The sequence below is a fragment of the Rhinolophus sinicus genome, linkage group LG06 (assembly GCF_036562045.2).
Source record: "Rhinolophus sinicus isolate RSC01 linkage group LG06, ASM3656204v1, whole genome shotgun sequence".
Lineage (NCBI taxonomy): Eukaryota > Metazoa > Chordata > Mammalia > Chiroptera > Rhinolophidae > Rhinolophus > Rhinolophus sinicus.
Window position 1 is genome coordinate 121,317,722 of NC_133756.1, and position 18,928 is coordinate 121,336,649.

Consider the following 18,928-nt stretch of genomic DNA (forward strand, 5'->3'; position numbering starts at 1 on the left):
TGAAACTCATTTTTTCCCCCTTCAAATGGGGCTAAAATGACCTATCAGAACTATTTTTTAAATACTTCATAAAATAATACGTGTGCTTGGCACAATGAAAGTATTTCAATACATGGTAGATATTATGAGTTGATTTTGTTTTAAAGGCTTAACCACCTAGATGAGGTAATTCTTTTTTCTCATTAAACTCATATTGCCAACTGTACTTGCTTTTTAAATGTGTTTCACTTTTATTTATTGCTTAACTACATTGGGCACATAAGTGGCTTTTGTTGAATTGATTGTCATAGGAATAAGGGATTTTGGAAGAGCTTTTGGAGGGTAAAATGTTAAATTGTGAAAGAAAAATATAAAAATTGAATCTTTGTAGGTCTTTCAAACTTAATAAACGTAAGAAATTTGAGGGCAGGCAGAATGTTTTGCTGAGGGAATAATGAAACAAGTTGCTTTCATTTCCTGTCATGATCAGTTCATCTCTGGGTTAATACATGTGTAAAATTTTAATATTTGCAGAAGTAGTAGCTTTAAAATGCTCTTTAAAACATCTATTTGCCTTAAAATCGTTTTATTCAAATAATACGTGTTCAGAAATTTAGAAAAGCATGAAAAGGTTGTAAAATGAGAATTATCTGCATACCATCCCCCCTCAAAAACCTATCTGCATCTTTTTCTTCATCATCCTTAAGACTTTCTTCTGAGCATGTGTACATGTGTATTTACATGCAAATGCAACTTTTACAAAAATGTCCCTGTACTCTATTTTATTTTGTTTTTCTCAAAATACTATAGTTTATATATAATTTTTATACAGTCTTTTTAAATTTCAAAATTAATACATAAATACACATTCATTTTTAATAAAGTTCAAATATAGAAATAAGTGAAAACCCTTCTTTATACTTTTTCTGCCAACCACTTGTCTCACAAAACAAAACCAACTTACTCCTTTTTCTAGAGATAACCATGATGTGTTGTCATGCGGGGGACCCTGCTCGCTCTGCCATTTGTCATGCGAGGCGGCTTGCGGGGCCTCTAGTCCTGCTCCCCACATAAGAACGCAGGATATGGTGAGGCCAAAAAGGAACACCCACAGAGCCATAGGTAGGGGAGTCATACCACTATAGTCTCGCTGGAGGCTGGAGCCACACAACCTGCCACCTGCTGTCCGCTTCTCTGCCTGCCACCGGACAGATTAACCAACCAGCGCAGCCACGGCAGTTATATCAGTGGCTAATTAGCTAACCGGTAACAGCTGATGGTTAGCCACAGCTGATGACCATCTACTACTCGAGCCAGCACCTTTCCAACATGAAGCCAAGAGCCTGGAAACTGCTCTCTGGGACTCTGTCCCCACATGTGTATTTTTTAATGATGAATTTTTCTAGACTTTTCGGTATGTTTGCAGATGCACACATATGGTTTTGTTATGTAAATGTGATCGAACTTGATATATTTGGAGACTTTAGTGATTTATATTAGAGATCTTTCTTTTTTAGTCATGTTCAACCTAATGTTTTTAATGATGACAGATAATTCCATAGTTTGGCTGTATCACATATATATGACTTTTCAAACATTTTCCTGTCTATGAACAGGAAACCACTGTCCACAGTAAAGACATGGACATAGCTGTTGGTTTGCTTGATGCCTCACAAGTAGAGTGACAGTGAGAGCCCAGTTATACAGACTCCATTAGGCTATAAGGCTCTGTGCTAAGCACTGTATGAATCCAGAGGTATAAAATGTAGGAAAGACAAGCTCTTTGGGTTTGAAAAACTTAAGACTAAGTACAGTGAGACATGTAATACAAATAGTTAAAGTATACTGTAGGGGCAGAGCCCCAGAGAACATTTTCCAGGCTCTCGGCCTCATGTGGAAAGGTGCTGGCTCGGTAGTAGATGGTCATCAGCTGTGACTAGTCGGCCATCGGCAGTTACTGGTTAGCCATTAGCCGCTGATATGACTGTCGTGGCTAAGCTAGCAAGTGCGGAGTATGGCGGAGTATGGATTGCGGATTCTGTGCCTCCTGCTTCCTGTGTCTACAACCCAGCCACCAGCGAGAATATAGTGGTATGACTCCCCTACCTATGGCTCTGTGGGTGTTCCTTTTTGGCCTTACCATGTCCTGCGTTCTTATGTGGGGAGCGGGACCAGAGGCCCTGCGTGACTCTCTGCATGACAAATGGTGCAGCGAGCAGGGTATGGTGCCGGCCAAAGCTCCCCAAAGGGCGATGGAACAGTTTGTGCCTATGAATATTCAGTCTCAGGAAAACCAGGAGGAGTAGCTGCCGGAGAGCTGGACCCCCGTGGAGGAGTGGAAAGACGTGGACGGTTCCCCAGCCAGCATAGGCTGGAGAAAGCGAAGGTCCTTGCGGCCCTGTGGGCTGGGAAGTTCTTGCTGAGGCAGCCCGGATGCAGGACTTGTAGTCCCAGGAGGAAACGCTTGCTGAATCCTCTGTGGGAGATGAGGGTGAGGTCAAGGTCGTCCCTTAACCCCCAGGACAGCCCTGGCGAATGACTATGGACTATGGGGAATTGCCTTCCATCCCTAATTTAATGGACTGTTTGACTGTTTGCTTGGGAACATACCACCATGTAATGGAACTGGCAGATGTTTGCTTTTGTGTCTTGACTGGCCACCATAGAGAATATGTAAGCACCTTGACTGTGAGTCACTGTTGTTCCAGCACAGTACCATGAGAGGCCCAGAGAGAGTGGCATTGCCCTGAGAGGCCCTGGCTGTACCCAGGAAGTCGGGCTGTGCCCAGAGAGAGAGTGGCAGTGCCCTGAGAGCCCTGGCTGTGTCCAGGAAGTCTGGCTGAGCCCAGAGAGAGTGGCAGGGCCCTGAGAGGCTCTGGCTGTGCCCGGGGAGACTGGTGGTACACTAAGAAGCCCAGGAAGTCTGGCTGTGCCCAGAAGGACTGGTGGTTCCCTGAGAAACCTTGGCTGTGTCCAGAGAGGCTGGCTGTGTCCAGGATATTGCATTCACCTCCAGGCTCCTTGCATAGGGACCCTCGTGGAAGAAGACGCTTGTCACGTATATTGTGAGGCGAGACCCTGTAGGGGTGGAGTGTGGGGACAGAGCCCCAGAGAGCATTTTCCAGGCTCTCAGCCTCACATGGAAAGGTGCTAGCTTGGGTAGTAGATGGTCATCAGCTGTGACTAGTTGGCCATTGGCTGTTACCTGTTAGCCATTAGCCACTGATATAACTGCCGCGGCTAAGCTAGTAAGCATGGAGTGTGGCGGAGTGTGGATTGCGGATTCTGTGGCTCCTGCTTCCTGTGTCTCCAACCCAGCCGCCAGCGAGAATATAGTGGTATGACTCCCCTACCTATGGCTCCGTGGTTGTTCCTTTTTGGCCTCACCATGTCCTGTGTTCTTATATGGGGAGTGGGACCAGAGACCCCATGTGACTCCTTGCATGACATATACATAAAGGTGCAGGTCATGGAAAGTGTTTGCAGAGCACATATTTATATTTGACACTCAAGTGTGGTCTGCCCGGTCAGAAAAGATGGTCTAGTTAGGCATCTCTTAGGCTGAGCTTTGGAGGACAAGCCAAGGGCAGTTGGAAGATTTCTCAGTGTTCTTCCTTAAGCACTGTCTTTGACACCAAATAGAGTCAAAAGATGTTAACGTTCTTCTAAGAACTTATAACTGAAGAGCTAATAGAGGAAGTCAGGAATGGACTTTGAGCATAATTTTCCCTATTCATTGTCCCGTTCAGGCTAATGGAGACTTGGTGATAGATGTCTGTTTCTGACTGCTTTTACATCATTATATTTCCTGAAAGGCCTAGCACAGTGATTGCAGAGGCACTTGGAAGAGAGTGAGGGTTGAATGAGTGTACTCAGATACAAGTGTGTACTCTCCAACAGCCATTTAGTATTTCCTTGGGCAAGAGAGTGTATCAAGTGCTGTGGTTCCTGAGTGCCACAGTGCAGGTGTCATAAGTCATGACCTGATAAGGATTGCCAGCAATAGAAATTGTGCTAATTCTGTTTAGGAGTTAGGCATTTAGGAGAGGGGTGAGCTATACCACCCATACTGTGGAACTGCATCCCTGTAGGGATTAAATTCAAAAATCTATATGAGTCTAGTCTAATGCCGGTATTATGTTACTCACTGCTGCATTTACTACAATTACTTAAAATAGCTGCCTTCTTGCCAGATTGTAGCTTTAGTACCAGCACCTAATAATCTCCTTTTCTTTAGGTATGGTATAAGAAATAGTTTACTTATTGCCCCGATGCCTACTGCTTCAACTGCTCAGATCCTGGGAAATAATGAGTCCATTGAACCATATACCAGCAACATCTACACTCGCAGAGTCTTGTCAGGAGAATTTCAGGTGAGATCACAACTAGATCAACTGGGAAAGCTTTCAAAAGCCTGACGTTGGGAATAAATACTAACACATAGTTAATATGCCTCTTCATCTTAGTGTGGAGCAAAGCTTTGATAAAGTGAATCATCTTGATCTCTAATATTGTTCTATGTTATTTCATCGCATAATAGACATTTTAATATCTGCCAAAAGAATGAATGATTGTGGGTTGAGTAGGAAAGTAACTTGTTGATATTAGAGTTCAAGTGATATGTAACTCTTCTGTAATCATAGTGATAAATACTATAACTTCAGATGTTTAGGTTGATACTAAGATAAATGTAGAAGCATCATTTAAGATACTGGTTCTCAGCCTTGGTTACAAATTAGAAGTTTCGGTGGGTGGGACCAGTGTTTTTTTTTTTTCAGTTTCCCGGGTAATTCTGATATGCAGCTAAGGGCTGAGAACCACTAATTTAAAAGATTTTTATTTGTGAGTTTGCTGCTATCCTGTAATACATTTCTGTAAGGTTTAGAGTGAATACATTTCTAATTTTTCTTAAGTATTTATTGTATTCTTGCTTAGGAAAAAAAAGAATCAATCCACATAAATTTACCCAGCTTAGGCAATGTTAGCTCTTTTCACTTTTGCAAATACTATATATTTTGTTTCCTGAATAAAAAAGAATTTTAAAGAAATATAGCTTTCTTGTGTTGGAATGGGCCTTTCAGCTTTATAAAAAATAGAAATTATCAAGCAGTCTGATGTTAAATAATTCTTCAGTGATTTTATTTACTTTTAAGTTCTAGGCCTGTGATCTTGTTTAGTGCCTGTCACTGTTATTTATTTCTTCACATCTTTTCTGCTTTTCCATTCAGATTGTAAATCCTCACTTACTGAAAGATCTGACTGAGCAGGGCTTGTGGAATGAAGAGATGAAAAATCAGATTATTGCATGCAATGGCTCTATCCAGGTATAGAATGAAAAAAAAAAGTGAGCTAAGCTGGACATTGGTACCTTCTCACTTATCTGAGGCAATGGAAAGAAAGAATGGGTATTTACTGTGGTTATATGTGGTTATGCAGCTCTGTTCACCTCTGTATTGTTGCGCTAGGATTATATACATCTTCACATAGCTAGGCCTTACCCTTCTGTTTGTGCAATAATATAAAGTAGTGGTTCCTAACTTCTATAACATTAGAATCATTTGGGGAGCTTTTAAAACCGTGAAGCTTAGGTTGTACCCCATGTCAATTAAATGAGAATGTCTGGGAGTGGGAGCCAGGCATCAGTATTTTTTAGACTCACTACATAATTCCAAAGTGCATTAAAGTTTGGGGACCACTGATAGAAAGTCTGAAATAAGAGAGTCAAACATAATTAAAAAGTATGATGGAAATTGAGGACTGATAGAGCCAAAACTAGTGTTTAACAATAAAATATTTGCAACTGAGAATCAAGAAACATTTGTAGGTAGTGGCCTCTGGCTAAACATTGGTCTGATTGGCAACAGATCAAAGATTCCTGTAACATTTCAATATTTTTATATAGAAACTGTAGCATTAGCCCAGTCTGTATGTTTTGATGCAAGTTAACCCTGGACCTCAGAAAACTTTTTCTATTGATGCCAAATGGAATTTGTGGAATCCTAACTTATTTAAAGTGTTTTGTCTCATTGCTTCCCTGGATCATGTCCCTGAGTGTTTTAACTCTGATTATTTGTGTTTTCTGCAAAACTCAGGGGGCACTTACTACTCTTTAGCTCTTTTTCTTCCTTTATTAAGTGCCTCTAGAACAATGACTGTTTTGGCTACAGATCAGTTTAGATGGATCTTAAATCACTACCTGATATTTTGTTGGTTAGATGAGAGATTTTGTCGGACTTGCTAATCTAGAGGTGAGCAGTCTTTGGAAACTTGATAAGGATCACAGTGTGTTATACTGAATGGTAGTGTCAGATCTGGCAGGAAGTAGAACCAAGGCCAGACCCTTGAGTCATTATGCTGTTAATCATACAACTTTCTTCAACCAGAGTGCAATAAACATTTGGTTTCTCTTCTTTAGAGCATATCAGAAATTCCTGATGACTTGAAGCAACTTTATAAGACTGTATGGGAAATCTCTCAGAAAACCATTCTCAAGATGGCAGCTGAAAGAGGTGCTTTCATTGATCAAAGCCAGTCTCTGAACATCCACATTGCTGAGCCTAACTATGGCAAACTCACTAGTATGCACTTCTACGGCTGGAAGCAGGTTGGTAGAGGAAATCGAAGAGGACTTACTGCCAACTTGAGATATTTTGGATTCAAAACAGAATTTTATATTCTAGCTACCTATTGCCACCTAGAAGTTCTTCCTTGCCTTCAAGTCCAATATGTTAATACCAGCCCATGGTTTTTGTATTAGATCAAGCTCTCACTGTGGACTCTTTTGTTTCTTTAAGATTATTTCATTCCTAGGTTTGAAACCTTGGAGTTATCTATGATCTTTCCCTTTACTCTATGTAGTCACTCACCAAGTTGTGTTGGGTGTTCCTTTGTACTGTTTCTTGAATATCTTCCCATTCTACCACTATTATTCTTAACTCCTTAACTGATCTCTTCGCTTTTGGTATTTCTGCTCTAGGCCGTCTTGTGCACTGCTACCATTCCTAAAATAAAACTTTACACATGTCACCCAACTTCAAACATCCATTGTTTCCCCACTTTATCTATGTATAATTTAAAAGCCAATTACTTAGCTAGCCATTGCCAATTGTAAAATCCTGGATTGTATTCTTATTCCCTGGCAATGTTCTGGGTCTTTACATAGAATTACAAATCTATCTTTTTCTTTAATAAACATTTATTGAACATATACTATATGCCAGGACTGGGGAAACTGAATAAAGTTTATCCTTGAAGTAGTCATAATGTGTTCTTACACAGAGATACAGTCTAGAGCTCTAAATAGTTATAATCTAAGGTGGACATGTTGTCTTAGGCAAACTTGGAAGTAATACACATAAAAAAACAAAACAAAAGTAGAGAATAAGAACACTTGATATTTCCAAAGAGATAAATTTGTGTTAGGGGTAAAAGGAACAGAGTATATTGTCTGACTCTTGAAGCGGTTTTGAGAGGGCTTCTAGAGGAGCTAGAATTCCCAGTTTAGAAAACAATTTGACCTGGTTTATGGAAATGTATTTCAAACATTGGTCTTGAATGTCTTGTGTTCTCACAGTTTCTCCTAATAGTTCTATTTACTTCCTTTGTAGGGTTTAAAGACTGGTATGTATTACTTAAGGACAAGACCAGCGGCTAATCCGATCCAGTTCACTCTAAATAAAGAGAAGCTGAAAGATAAGGAAAAGGCATCAAAAGAGGAAGAAGAGAAGGAGAGGAACACAGCAGCCATGGTGTGCTCTTTGGAGAATAGAGATGAGTGTCTGATGTGTGGATCCTGAGGAAAGACAAGAGACCAGCAGCACTTCTTCAATAACCAACTCCTTTTTGAGCACAAATAAGTAGAGTAGGTTTGCTTGAAGTGGTAAGGCTTTGCTGGACCGAATTGCAACAAAAGGGTCAATTGAGTTCAAGTATCATTTTTACATAATGTTAAAAGGAATGATTTTTATTTTTGGTTTTTATTGGTGTGTTAGGAATCAAAGTAGAAGTTTTAGGATTAAAAAGGAGTTACCTTGCAAATAGGGAGTGATTAAATAGGGTTTCCTCACCCATTTGGTACCCCATTTTCTGGTGACTTCAGTTTTTGTAATGAAACTTATTGCTGCTTTGACTGTCGTAACACACGAGGAATGCTGATAAGAATTTTGGATAAAAATTCTATTGGTTATTCTGAAATAAAGATAAACATTGCCACTTGATTGTGTGAGACTAATTTTGTCATTTATTTTCATACAAAGGTCAAATTTGAGAGAACATTTTCTGTTCTTTAAGAATTCAGGGAGGGAATTTTCAGACAATTACCTAGATACGATATAGAATTCTGATTTTAATATATGCCTTTTCCCTCCTTATTATGGTAAAACATATATAAGTGTTACCATTTTACCCATTTTAAAGCATACAGTTTAGTGGCATTAAGTACATATACAATTATAAGCGTCACGACTATTTCCAAACTGTTTCATTAATCCCAAACAGAAACTCGATACAAAAAACAGTAACTCCCCATTCCCTTCTCCCCTGAGTCCCTGGTAATGTCTGTTTTACTTTCTGTCTCTGAATGGGCTTATTCTAGGTACCTCATATAAATAGAACCACACAATATGTGTTCTTTTCTGTATGGCTTATTTCACTTAGCAGAGTGTTTTCAATGTTCATCCATGTTATAGCATATGTAATAATTTCCTTCATTTTTAAGGTTGAATAACAGTTTATATATATATATATATATATATATATGCGCCACGTTTTGCTTATCCATTTATCTGTTAATGGTCATTTAGGTTATTTCTACCATTTGGCTATTGTGAATAACGCTGCTTTGAACATTGAGGCACAACTATGTTTGAATTCCTGCTTTTAATTCTGTTGAGTATATACGTAGCAGTGGAACTGCTGGAATATATGGTAATCTATGTTTAACTTTTTGGGAAACTGCCAAGCTGTTCTCTACAGCACCGGCACCATTTTACATTTTCACCAGCAGTGCCTGAGAGTTCCAGTTATTCCATACATTGTTAACCATACAACACTTGTTAATTTATTGTATTTTTGATAATAACCATTCTAATGGCTTTTGACAATTTGATTCTAATGTGTCTTGGTGTGGGTCTCTGAATTTATCCTACTTGAAATTTTTTGAGCTGCTTGGACTGGTAGATTCACATCTTTCATTAAATTAAGAAAGTTTTTAGCCATTATTTCTTCACATAATTTTTTTGCACCTTTCTCTTCCTTCTGGGACTCCCATAATACATCTGTTGGTCCACTTGTTTTTGTCCCACAATTTCCTTAGTTTCTGTTCACTTTTCTTCATTCTTTTTCTGTTCTTCATACTCCATAATTTTAGTTGTCCTATCTTCGAGTTCACCTTCCTGCTCAAATCTGCTGCTGAGTTCCTGTGAAATTTTCATTTCAGTTATTCCTTTCCTGCTCTAGAATTTGCTTTTTTTTTTTTTATAATTTCTGTTTCTGTACTGATACTCTGATTCTGTTAATACGTTTTCCTGATTTCCTTATTCATGTTTTCCTGTACCTCTTCTATATTTAAGACAGTAGTTTCTTTCAGTTCTTAAACACTTTTTTAAATTTATTTTTTATTTTTCAATTACAATTGACATTCAATATTATATTAATTTCAGGTATACAGCAGAATGGTTAGACATTTATTTAATTTATTTATTTATTACCATAATATAAAAGGTGCACTGTGGCAAAGACAGGAATGTTGCTGGGAAGACCTCGTCTTCCTGGACCACAGAGATGTGTCGCCTCCTAAGCCCCTATAGACTGGCTGTGGGGCCTCCTGCCTAGCTTTGTCCTCAGTGTCATAGGTGATGACCACATTTTCCTTTCAGAATGTGAGTTCCAGGAGATCAGGGGTAATAGCATACTTCTGGTGTATTCACTGGAGCTTCAAACAGCCACCGTGGGCTCCCAGGAGATGGTTGAACATTGCTTGTTGAGTAGTCAAATGAAGAACAGAACGATAGGAGGCTAAACATTTAGTTGGGCTGAGCGGTAATTTCAAAGCTTTGGCCAGATTTTTGCATAATTAAGAGCAGATATTAAAAGATAATATGATTCAGCAATAAGCCCACATCTTATCCAGATTCTTAGGGAGCACACAATTTGGTGGTGGTGGGTATGATGATAAGAGGACCTAACACTTAAAAATAGCTAATGCCCTTTGGACATTTCCATATATTAGGCAGTGTTCTAAATGCTTTTCATATATTGACTTTTTAAGATCTCAGTCTTACCAATGAAGAAAGTGAGGCACAGAGAGGTTAAGTCTAGTTTAAGGTCATACAGCTAGTAAGTGGCAGAGCTAGATTGGAACCCAGGCAGTCAGAATCCAGAGTGGATGCCCTTAACTTCAGGATGACTTGTGGTTTGCCCAAGACCTTCCTGGTGTTAGCACTGAATGTCTGGGGTCCCAGGAAACCTTTCAGGTGAATCAGGCAGTTGATCACTTAATGATTACCCCTAACTACATTGAAGATTAGAGAAGCCTTATAAATTGGGGAGCAGCTAGGAAATACTCTTCCTTCTCATAGGTTTAGATACATTGTCTCTGAAAGTCAATGTTTATATGGGTGTTACTATAGCCACCCTCTGAATACTCAGAACAAATTCACAAGGAGACCTCAAAAGGAAGTGGATTTGGAATTCCAAACCTGCTGTGGAATGTGTTTCTGGAAATCTTAGAGCATTAATTTAGAATAACTCAGACTTCGGGTAATACACTGCTGTGGTTGGGCAAGGACCAGACAGTCCTTGTGGGTAGGTGGTAAAAATCCTCATGGAAATCTATTGAAGACTTTCATGGAGGAGGGTGGAATTGAGAAGTGGAGAGTGAGGTGAGAGGCAGTTCATGATTGAATAAAAGTTGTGAGGAGGATAATGCCACCTGGAGGAGCAATGGCCAAGAAGATGTTTAGGGATCTATGTTTCTCCTTCCCAAATACCAGAGGGTGATCATCGTTAAGGGGGAGAAAAAGCCGGCATGGGCCGCCTATATCTCAATGTGGATGAGGTTGGTCTACCTCTCACATAAACTGCAACTTGCTCTCCTGTTTTGTATTTTAGGATTACTCAGGAAATTTCCTAAAGGAGCTTTGACACTGGGCTCCAAAGCAGTCAATAAAGGAAATGTAGAATAACAACTTCCCCAAGTTGGGGGAAGAAGGTACGAAAAACTGAAAGATGAGATCAGTTAACTGACTGATGAAGGTCTTAAGAGAAATGAAGAGATGTTTCTAGAGTCAAACCAGGTAGACTTAAACAATTGAAAGTGGAGAGAGACAGGAATTAACAATAATTTCAAGGTTTTTTAAAGCTGTAATGACTACATTGGAACTATTAAAAACGGAGAAAGGAGGTACAGGATTGGGGTGCCGGGTGGTACAATTAACACATTTGAATGTTGTGAGGACTCAAAAATGAAAAGATGTCAAGAACTGGAAATACTGTTTCCCCGAAAATAAGACCTAGCCGGACAATCAGCTTTAATGCGTCTTTTGGAGCAAAAATTAATATGACCTGGTATATTATAATATACTGTACTATACTTGGTCTTATGTTGTAGTAAAATAAGACCAGGTCTTACATTAATTTTTGCTCCAAAAGATGCATTAGAACTGATTGTCTGGTTAGGTCTTATTTTCGGGGAAACACAGTAGGGGTGGAGTGTCCAGATGAAGGATTAGGGTTGGAGATGGGGATTATAATTTATTAGAGGGCATGAGATAGAAACCAAAGAGGCAGATAGAATAACGTGGCAGTGAAGGAGACAGAAAATGGGAAGAGGAGTCAGAACCAGGAGCAAATGGAGTTCAGGAAACCTGAGGAGGGGGTTCTGTTGCTTAGAGGCTTCAAGGTAAAGGAATTTACAGACTAATGGAAGTGAAGACCAACACAGCTAATCACCCTATAAGGCTTAGTGTTCTGAGTGGTAGAGGAGTGGGATAGAGAGAAGGACTGAGAAGAAGATGCCAGACATAGGATCTCTGCAGAAAGAGGCGTAGCTCCTCCATGTAAGTCAAAAGAGACAAGAGCTCCTCTAACCCCTCCCTGTCCCCGCAAATGAGCTGATGTGCTCATTTTCTCTCCTCCTTCAGTTCCCAGTGAAAGAGATATCTCTGTCTTCTGTCCTCAGGATATCTTCTACTTCTCCCCTCTTCCCCTTCAGCATATGAAAAATTTCAAGTCTGTCGCTGGGGAAAGTAAGCACTTCCCTAACTTCATACAGCCCTCCAGCTTCCAATCTTTCTCCTCACCTTTAAAACTAAGGCCCTGGACATGTCCTTTTTTTTAAGAAAAGAAAAAAACTATTAAAATTGTAATACTCAATATATACCAATAACAGAAGATGAATCCAAGTCATGTTTGACTTCTGCAAGTACAAGAGGTTTTCAAAGTGTAATTTTTTTTTTTACTTTCAGGTGTACAAAACGATGTAATAGTTAGACACTGCTCATCTATCTCCCTGCTAGACTGAAAGTGTGCCTAATGGGGAGACCATGTCTTATTTATTCCTGTCACAGCTCCTGGCACAGAGCCTACTGCAGAGCTTGTGCTCAAGGGTTGTGTTGAAGCAATAGATGAATACACAAAGGGATTTTAATAAATATTCTCATTTGCAACTTACAATAGTCCTTTGAGGTTGAATGAATGAGACATTAGCCCCATCAAGGCTCAGAGATTCCAAGTGATTTGCCTAATTTCACCTAGCAAGAAGAGCCAAGCCTCAAATCTAGTTCTTCTAGGACTCTTCCATCTATACCACAGCTTTCCCCTCATATGCCACATAGGAGGCAGCACTGGACAGGTTGGAAGCATTCTTAGTCTCAACAACGATATTAAGTTAGTGTTTATTGACTGTTTACTACATGCTAGGTATAGTTCCAAGGGGGTTTTCCACATAGTGTCTCTTCAATATTTACAGCAGCCTTAAGGGACAAATACTATTTATTAACCCTTGCTATTGTGTAGATGAGGACACTGAGGTTTAGAGAAGCTAACTAATTTTCTTAAAGTGTCATAGGTATTAAATGATAGAGCTGAGATGTGAACTCAGGTTTGTCAACGGTGAAAGGCAGAGTTCCAGTCTCAGCTTTACCTGCCTCTAAATCCCCTATAAATCTCTTGTCTTCTCATCCCCAGTCTCACCATGGCAGCCTGTAGAGGTGTCCTGTTAAGTCATAGCCTGCTGTGGCTTTGGTTTCACCTCTGAAAAGGTAAGGCCTGAGGTCTGCCCAGCTCCAATGCACCGATCCATGAGGCGAGGGGGATGGATGGATAAGTAGACTGTTGCTCAAGGGGAGGAGCATCAGAAGATTCCCAGTGGAGAGGCATTTTCAGGGACTCAAGGGGGGAACAATGAGAAACCCAGAAGAACTTAGGCTGTACAGATCTTTTGCCTATTTTACTGCTGCTTTGTCTGTTTCTTACTAATTTGTAGCTGTTCTTTGTATATTCTGGATACTAGGTCTTTATTGGTTAAATTTATTGCAAATATCTTTCCCAAATCTCTGGCTTGACTTTTTACTCTCTTTTGGTATCTTTTGATTGAAGCTGTGTCTAGTACAAATTACAAAAGTCCTCCCTCTCTGATGGCTTTCCAAGTGTATGGGGGGCTGAATTTCATCTTCCACTTGCTTTTGTCAGATGCCTGTGTGTCGATCACTACATAATTTACATAAAGTGGCAGCTCTGATTACTAAATGTTCTGAATTTTAATATAGTCAAATTTGTCACTTTTTTCCTTTATGTAATCAAATTTATATCATTTTTTTCTTTTCTTTTATAAAATGCTTGGTGCTTCTTGTGTTCTATTTAAAAAGACTTATTATCCTGGTGTCATTAAGATATATTCCTTTATTATCTTGTTAAAGCTTTATGGTTTGGACTTTAACATTGAGATGTACCTTTCTTGAATATTTCTGATAAATAGTTAACAAATGAAATGCATACCATAGATTATATCATGCACATAGCCCCTTCTGAGGTGTAAGCATACAGAGCCCTCACCACAATTTCAGGAAGTTCCTCTGGCTTAGTGTATCACATTCACTTTTTCTTCGCTCTTACATTTGCTGCTCTCTTAGGTTTCCATGTGGCCTTGTGATTTTTGTGGCCTTCAATGAGGGGGTCAGAGGGAGGGGTCACACTATAGAGTACACACACTTTTGCCATTTCTTGGGTTGTCCTCTTTCTCATCTTCCTTTTTGCTAGTAACTGAACATTTTCTCCATGTTCCAAAGAGAATAGTTTCACCTACTCTTAAGTTTTTTTTTAACTTTTAATTTTGAAATAATTTCAGACGTGAAAAATATTGCAACAACAGTACAAAAAATTCCTGTGTACCCTTCACCCAGATTCCCCAACGTTAGCATATAGTATAACCACAGTACAATTTTCAAAATCAGGAAATTAATATTGACACACTACTATTTTCTAATTTACAGATGTTATCCAAATTCTGCCAAATGTCCAAGGAATGTCCCTTTTCTGATGCAGGATCCAGTATTACATATTTGCATTTAGTGTCATGTCTCCCTTCCTTTAGTTTGGAACAGTTCTTCAGCTTTCCTTGTCTTTCATGATCATTACACTTTTGAAGAGCACCAGCAAGTTGTTTTGTAGAGCAGCCCTCATTTTGGGTCAGTTTCATGTTTCCTCTTGATTAAATTCAGGTTACACATTTTTTTTTTTTTTTGCAAGAATACCGCAGAAGTGATATTGTGCACTTCTTAGTGCATCATTTCAGAAGACAGATGATATCACTTTGTGCCATTACTGGTGACATTATCATCTATCATTTGCATAAGAGACTGCCAGCTTTCTCAATTGTAAAGTTACTTTTTCCCCTTGGTAATTAAAAAGTACCTTGGAAGGGAATACTTGGAGATTCTCTACATTATCTTCTTTCTCATCATACTTTTGCCCACTGATTTTAGTATACGTTGATCATTCTTGCTTGAAACATTTATTACTGTGATATTCAACAAATGGTGATTTCCTATCTTTATTATTCCTTCTACATTTATTAATTGGCATTCTACTGTAAGGAAGAGCTTTCCTATCTATCTATCTATCTATCTATCTATCTATCTATCTATCTATCTATCTATCATCTATCTATCTATTTATCTATCATATATATATTATCATCCATTACTATATTTTGTTGCTAAAATTGTCCCTGATTTAGCTATTAAAAACCCCTTCAAATTGGTCCCTCTATCCTTTTGACATGTCCCTAGCATTTTTTGAGCTCTTTCTTACTTTGTGGCACTATAAGATAATCCAGGATCATCATGTATTTTTCATACCCCAGCCCTAGAACCAGCCATTTCCTCAAGTATCCCTGATTCCTTTTATTGGAGATTGCTATTGATTGGAATGGGCACTGTCCCCTCACTGTTAATACCTTCTACCTTTAAGCACTTGTCAATGTATTTTTTTCTAACAAACAATGACTTTCCTATTAAAAGAATAATGTTTTCTCACTACCTCACTCTGATGTCCCCTCACTGTTAATACCTTCTACCTTTAAGCACTTGTCAATGTATTTTTTTCTAACAAACAATGACTTTCCTATTAAAAGAATAATGTTTTCTCACTACCTCACTCTGATGTCTTTAAAATACAGTTTTTGCACTTAGAGAACTCAGCGTTAAGCAGTTAAAAAGACATTTACCCAATACATATTAGAGCAATGTGATAAAAGAAGACTAATCTTTTTAAAATTAAATTTACTTGCGTGACATTGGTTAATAAAATTATATAGGTTTCAAGTGTACAATTCTGTAATACATCATCTATATATTGCATTGTTTGTTCACTGAGAGTCAAATCTTTCATCACCATGTATTTGATTCCCTTTACCCTCTTCTATCTTCCCCTCTTCCACCTTATCCTCTGGTATCCACTGAACTGTTATCTGTGTCAAGGAGTTTTTGCTTGTTTGTCTTGTTCATTTATTGCTTTCAGTTTTATATCCCACATATCAGTGAACTCATATGGTTCTCGATTTTTTCTGTCTGATTTATTTTGCTTAGCATGATAATCTCAAGATCCATCATGTTGTCGCAAATGGCAACTTCACTAGCGATTAGGGCAATGCAAATCAAAACCACAATGAGATATCACCTCATACCTGTGTTGGAGAGGCTGTGAAGAGAAAAGAAACCACATACACTGCTGGTGGGAATGTAGATTGGTGTAGCTGCTATGGAAGGCAATGTGGAGGTTCCTCAAAAGATTAAGAATAGAATTACCACATGACTCAGCCATCCCCTTTCGGGGTATCTACCCCCAAAATCTGAAAACATCTATAAAGATATAAGTGCTCCCATATTCATTGCAGCATTATTCACAGTGGCCAAGACACGGAAACTATCGACTATCCTTTGATAGATGATTGGATAATGAAGATGTGGTACATAGATACAATGGAATATTACCCAGCCTTAAGAAAAGAAGACTAACTTTTATTGTAGACATACTGTATATAAACCATTGTTTAGTCATTTTGTCAGTTATTGCTAGATTGCTGCATGACAAACAGCCACAGGAACTCAGTGGCAAACATTTATTACAAGTATTTATTGTTCACACACTTGGAGTGGTCAGCTAGGTGGCTCTGCTGACTTGCTTGGGCTTGCTCATGTTTAGGGGTTGGCTGGCTAGCAGCTTATCTAGGTTAACTTTGGGAGCGATGGCTGGGGCAACCCAGCTCTGCTAAATGTGTCTTTTGTTCCTCCAGAAGGCTAGCCCAAGCATGTTCTCATGGTTATGGCAGACATACAAGCACACAAGTGGAAATACTATCAAAGAAAAACCAGAGCTGGACAGTAGTTAAAGTGGTAAAAACCGATTTTATTCAGGACTGTTGTAATAGGGGAAAATAGATCTCAATACAGAACTGGACTCAGCTCCAAACACAGCATGGGCAAGTGGGAATTTATAGCCAACGAGCAGGGTAGGGGTCAATGGATAGAAAATTACTAAGAGAAAACATTAGGGGGAAGGGGATTCTAGCTAAACTGACCTAAGAAGATTCTTCGCTGAAGACAGGGCTGGGTGACCAGATCAATCTCAAAACCAATGTCATGCATTTTAGGTTTTTATTACACAGCAGCCCACTCCTGGTACCAATTTCTCTATCACTTACCTATTGCCCATGCTGTTCCTTTGGCCAAGAATGCCTTTTCTTCTATCTCCTTCCTTTCCAGTAAACACTTTATTTTATCCTTCAAACACAATTAAAATTCACCTTCTCTGTGAAGTGTTCTGTGTTAGCGATTGTCCCTCCCCTATGTTCTCACAGAATTTTTTACTTAAAGCTATTATTGAGCATTACACATCTTTACAGCTTGCTATATTGGGGCCTCCTTCAGGGTAGAGATCAATTTTTGCTCTTTGCAATTATAGGGTAGCATAATGTATGTATAATGTTTGATGAATAAATGAGAATGAATGAATGAATGAAAATCAAAAGCAGAAGGAAGGGGAGAAAATTTAGAAGCCAGAGACAGAAGCTGACTTTGACGTTGGTTATTGTGTAACTCTGGATGAGTAGCTATTTTTCAGAAAATGGATAAAAGACTCAAAGATGAATGCAGATAGCCAAAGCCAAAATAGAGCAGGGTTGACTTGCCTGCACATTTACCCACTTGCCAGTGAGAGTGATTATAGGACCTATAAGTTCCACAGAATCAGACAGGAAGCTTCCTTTGTGAGGGCAGAAACTAGGGCTTCTCCGTGGGGACCTGCAGCTGTGCCCTTTGGAACAGAATTGCCAGGTGCTGCCTGATTTCCTTGGTCCTGGCCCCGTAGACGACCGGGTTGACCAGACACGGGAGCAGCAGGTAGAAGGCGCTGAGCAAGTTGTGCACATCCTGGGAGGCGGTGCGGGCCACACGGTAGACAATGGAGGAGGCCATGGTGGAGGAGTAGACAGTGAAGATGACCAGCAGGTGGGAGCCACAGGTGTTTAGAGCCTTGGAACGTGCTCTGCCTGATGAAATCCGAAACGCAGCATGGATGATGCGAGAGTAGGAGGCCCCAAGTAGCAGCATGTCCAAGACTCTGTTGAAGATGCGGACAGTGAGCCCCACAGTCTTGTTGAGGGAGATGTCCCCGCAGGAGAGCTTCATCAGGGCCATGTGCTCACAGGCAAAATGGTGGATCACGTCTGAGCGGCAGAAGCGAACCCCGGAGGCCAGCCCCACCACAGGAGCAACAATGCCTGCGCTCCTGGCAGCTGCCACCCCCATCAGCCCAACCAGCAACTGGCCGGTCACTATCTTGGGGTAGCGGAGTGGGTAGCAGATGGCGACGTAGCGGTCCAGGGCCATGACCAGCAGGATGTTGCAGTCAAAGACAATGAAGAAGTAGATGCAAAACATCTGGACCAGACAGCGAGTCAGGGAGATGCGGTTGAAGCAGGTGGAGAAGCTGAACAGCATGGTGGGCACCACGGTGGTGGCAGCACAGATGTTGACAGCCAGGAGCAGGGCGATGAGCAGGTACATGGGCTGGTGCAGGCTCCGCTGGGCCACCACCGTGTGGATGACCAGGGCATTGGCAGAGATGATCACCAGGTAGAGACTGAGGAAGGGCAGCACCAGGAGTATGCGGGACGCCTGCAGCCCTGGGAAGCTCAGCAGGAGGAAGCTGGTGTAGGACACGTCAGAGCTGCCATTGCTCCCTGTTGACATCTTCCCTGGGAAGCAGGATGGCTCTGGGAAGAGAAGAGGGGCGGGAGGCCTGCTTTCTTTACTTGGCCCCTACCAGGGCCTGCCACCGCTTTTTTTGATCTTCATGATCTTCCAGTATCTTAGGGAAAAAATGAGAAGATAAGTGTCATAATTTAATGAGAGATGTATCCTTTAATAAATCTTTGCCTGCCTTTCAAATA

General features: G+C 40.1%; 2 protein-coding genes across 2 annotated transcripts in view; one reads left to right on the plus strand and one right to left on the minus strand.

The window, feature by feature from the left end:
- RRM1 (ribonucleotide reductase catalytic subunit M1) overlaps positions 1–8,195 on the plus strand; it is a 39,927-nt gene extending 31,732 nt beyond the window's left edge. The window contains exons 16-19 of the mRNA XM_019732665.2: positions 4,217–4,352; positions 5,208–5,303; positions 6,395–6,583; positions 7,587–8,195. Coding sequence (XP_019588224.1) covers positions 4,217–4,352; positions 5,208–5,303; positions 6,395–6,583; positions 7,587–7,775 — 610 coding nt within the window. The 3' untranslated portion in view covers positions 7,776–8,195. The remainder of the gene's footprint in view (positions 1–4,216; positions 4,353–5,207; positions 5,304–6,394; positions 6,584–7,586) is intronic.
- A 9,561-nt stretch (positions 8,196–17,756) lies between these two features.
- Positions 17,757–18,728, minus strand: LOC109447902 (olfactory receptor 52K1). The gene has a single exon (XM_019732630.2). The coding sequence runs from the start codon at positions 18,726–18,728 to the stop codon at positions 17,757–17,759; it is 972 nt and encodes a 323-aa protein (XP_019588189.2).
- Positions 18,729–18,928: the final 200 nt, after the last annotated feature.

What these genes read in the sequence shown, in the direction of transcription:
- LOC109447902 (XM_019732630.2), bottom strand. Translation starts at nt 18,728, where the DNA reads ATGTCAACAGGGAGCAATGGCAGCTCTGACGTGTCCTACACCAGCTTC.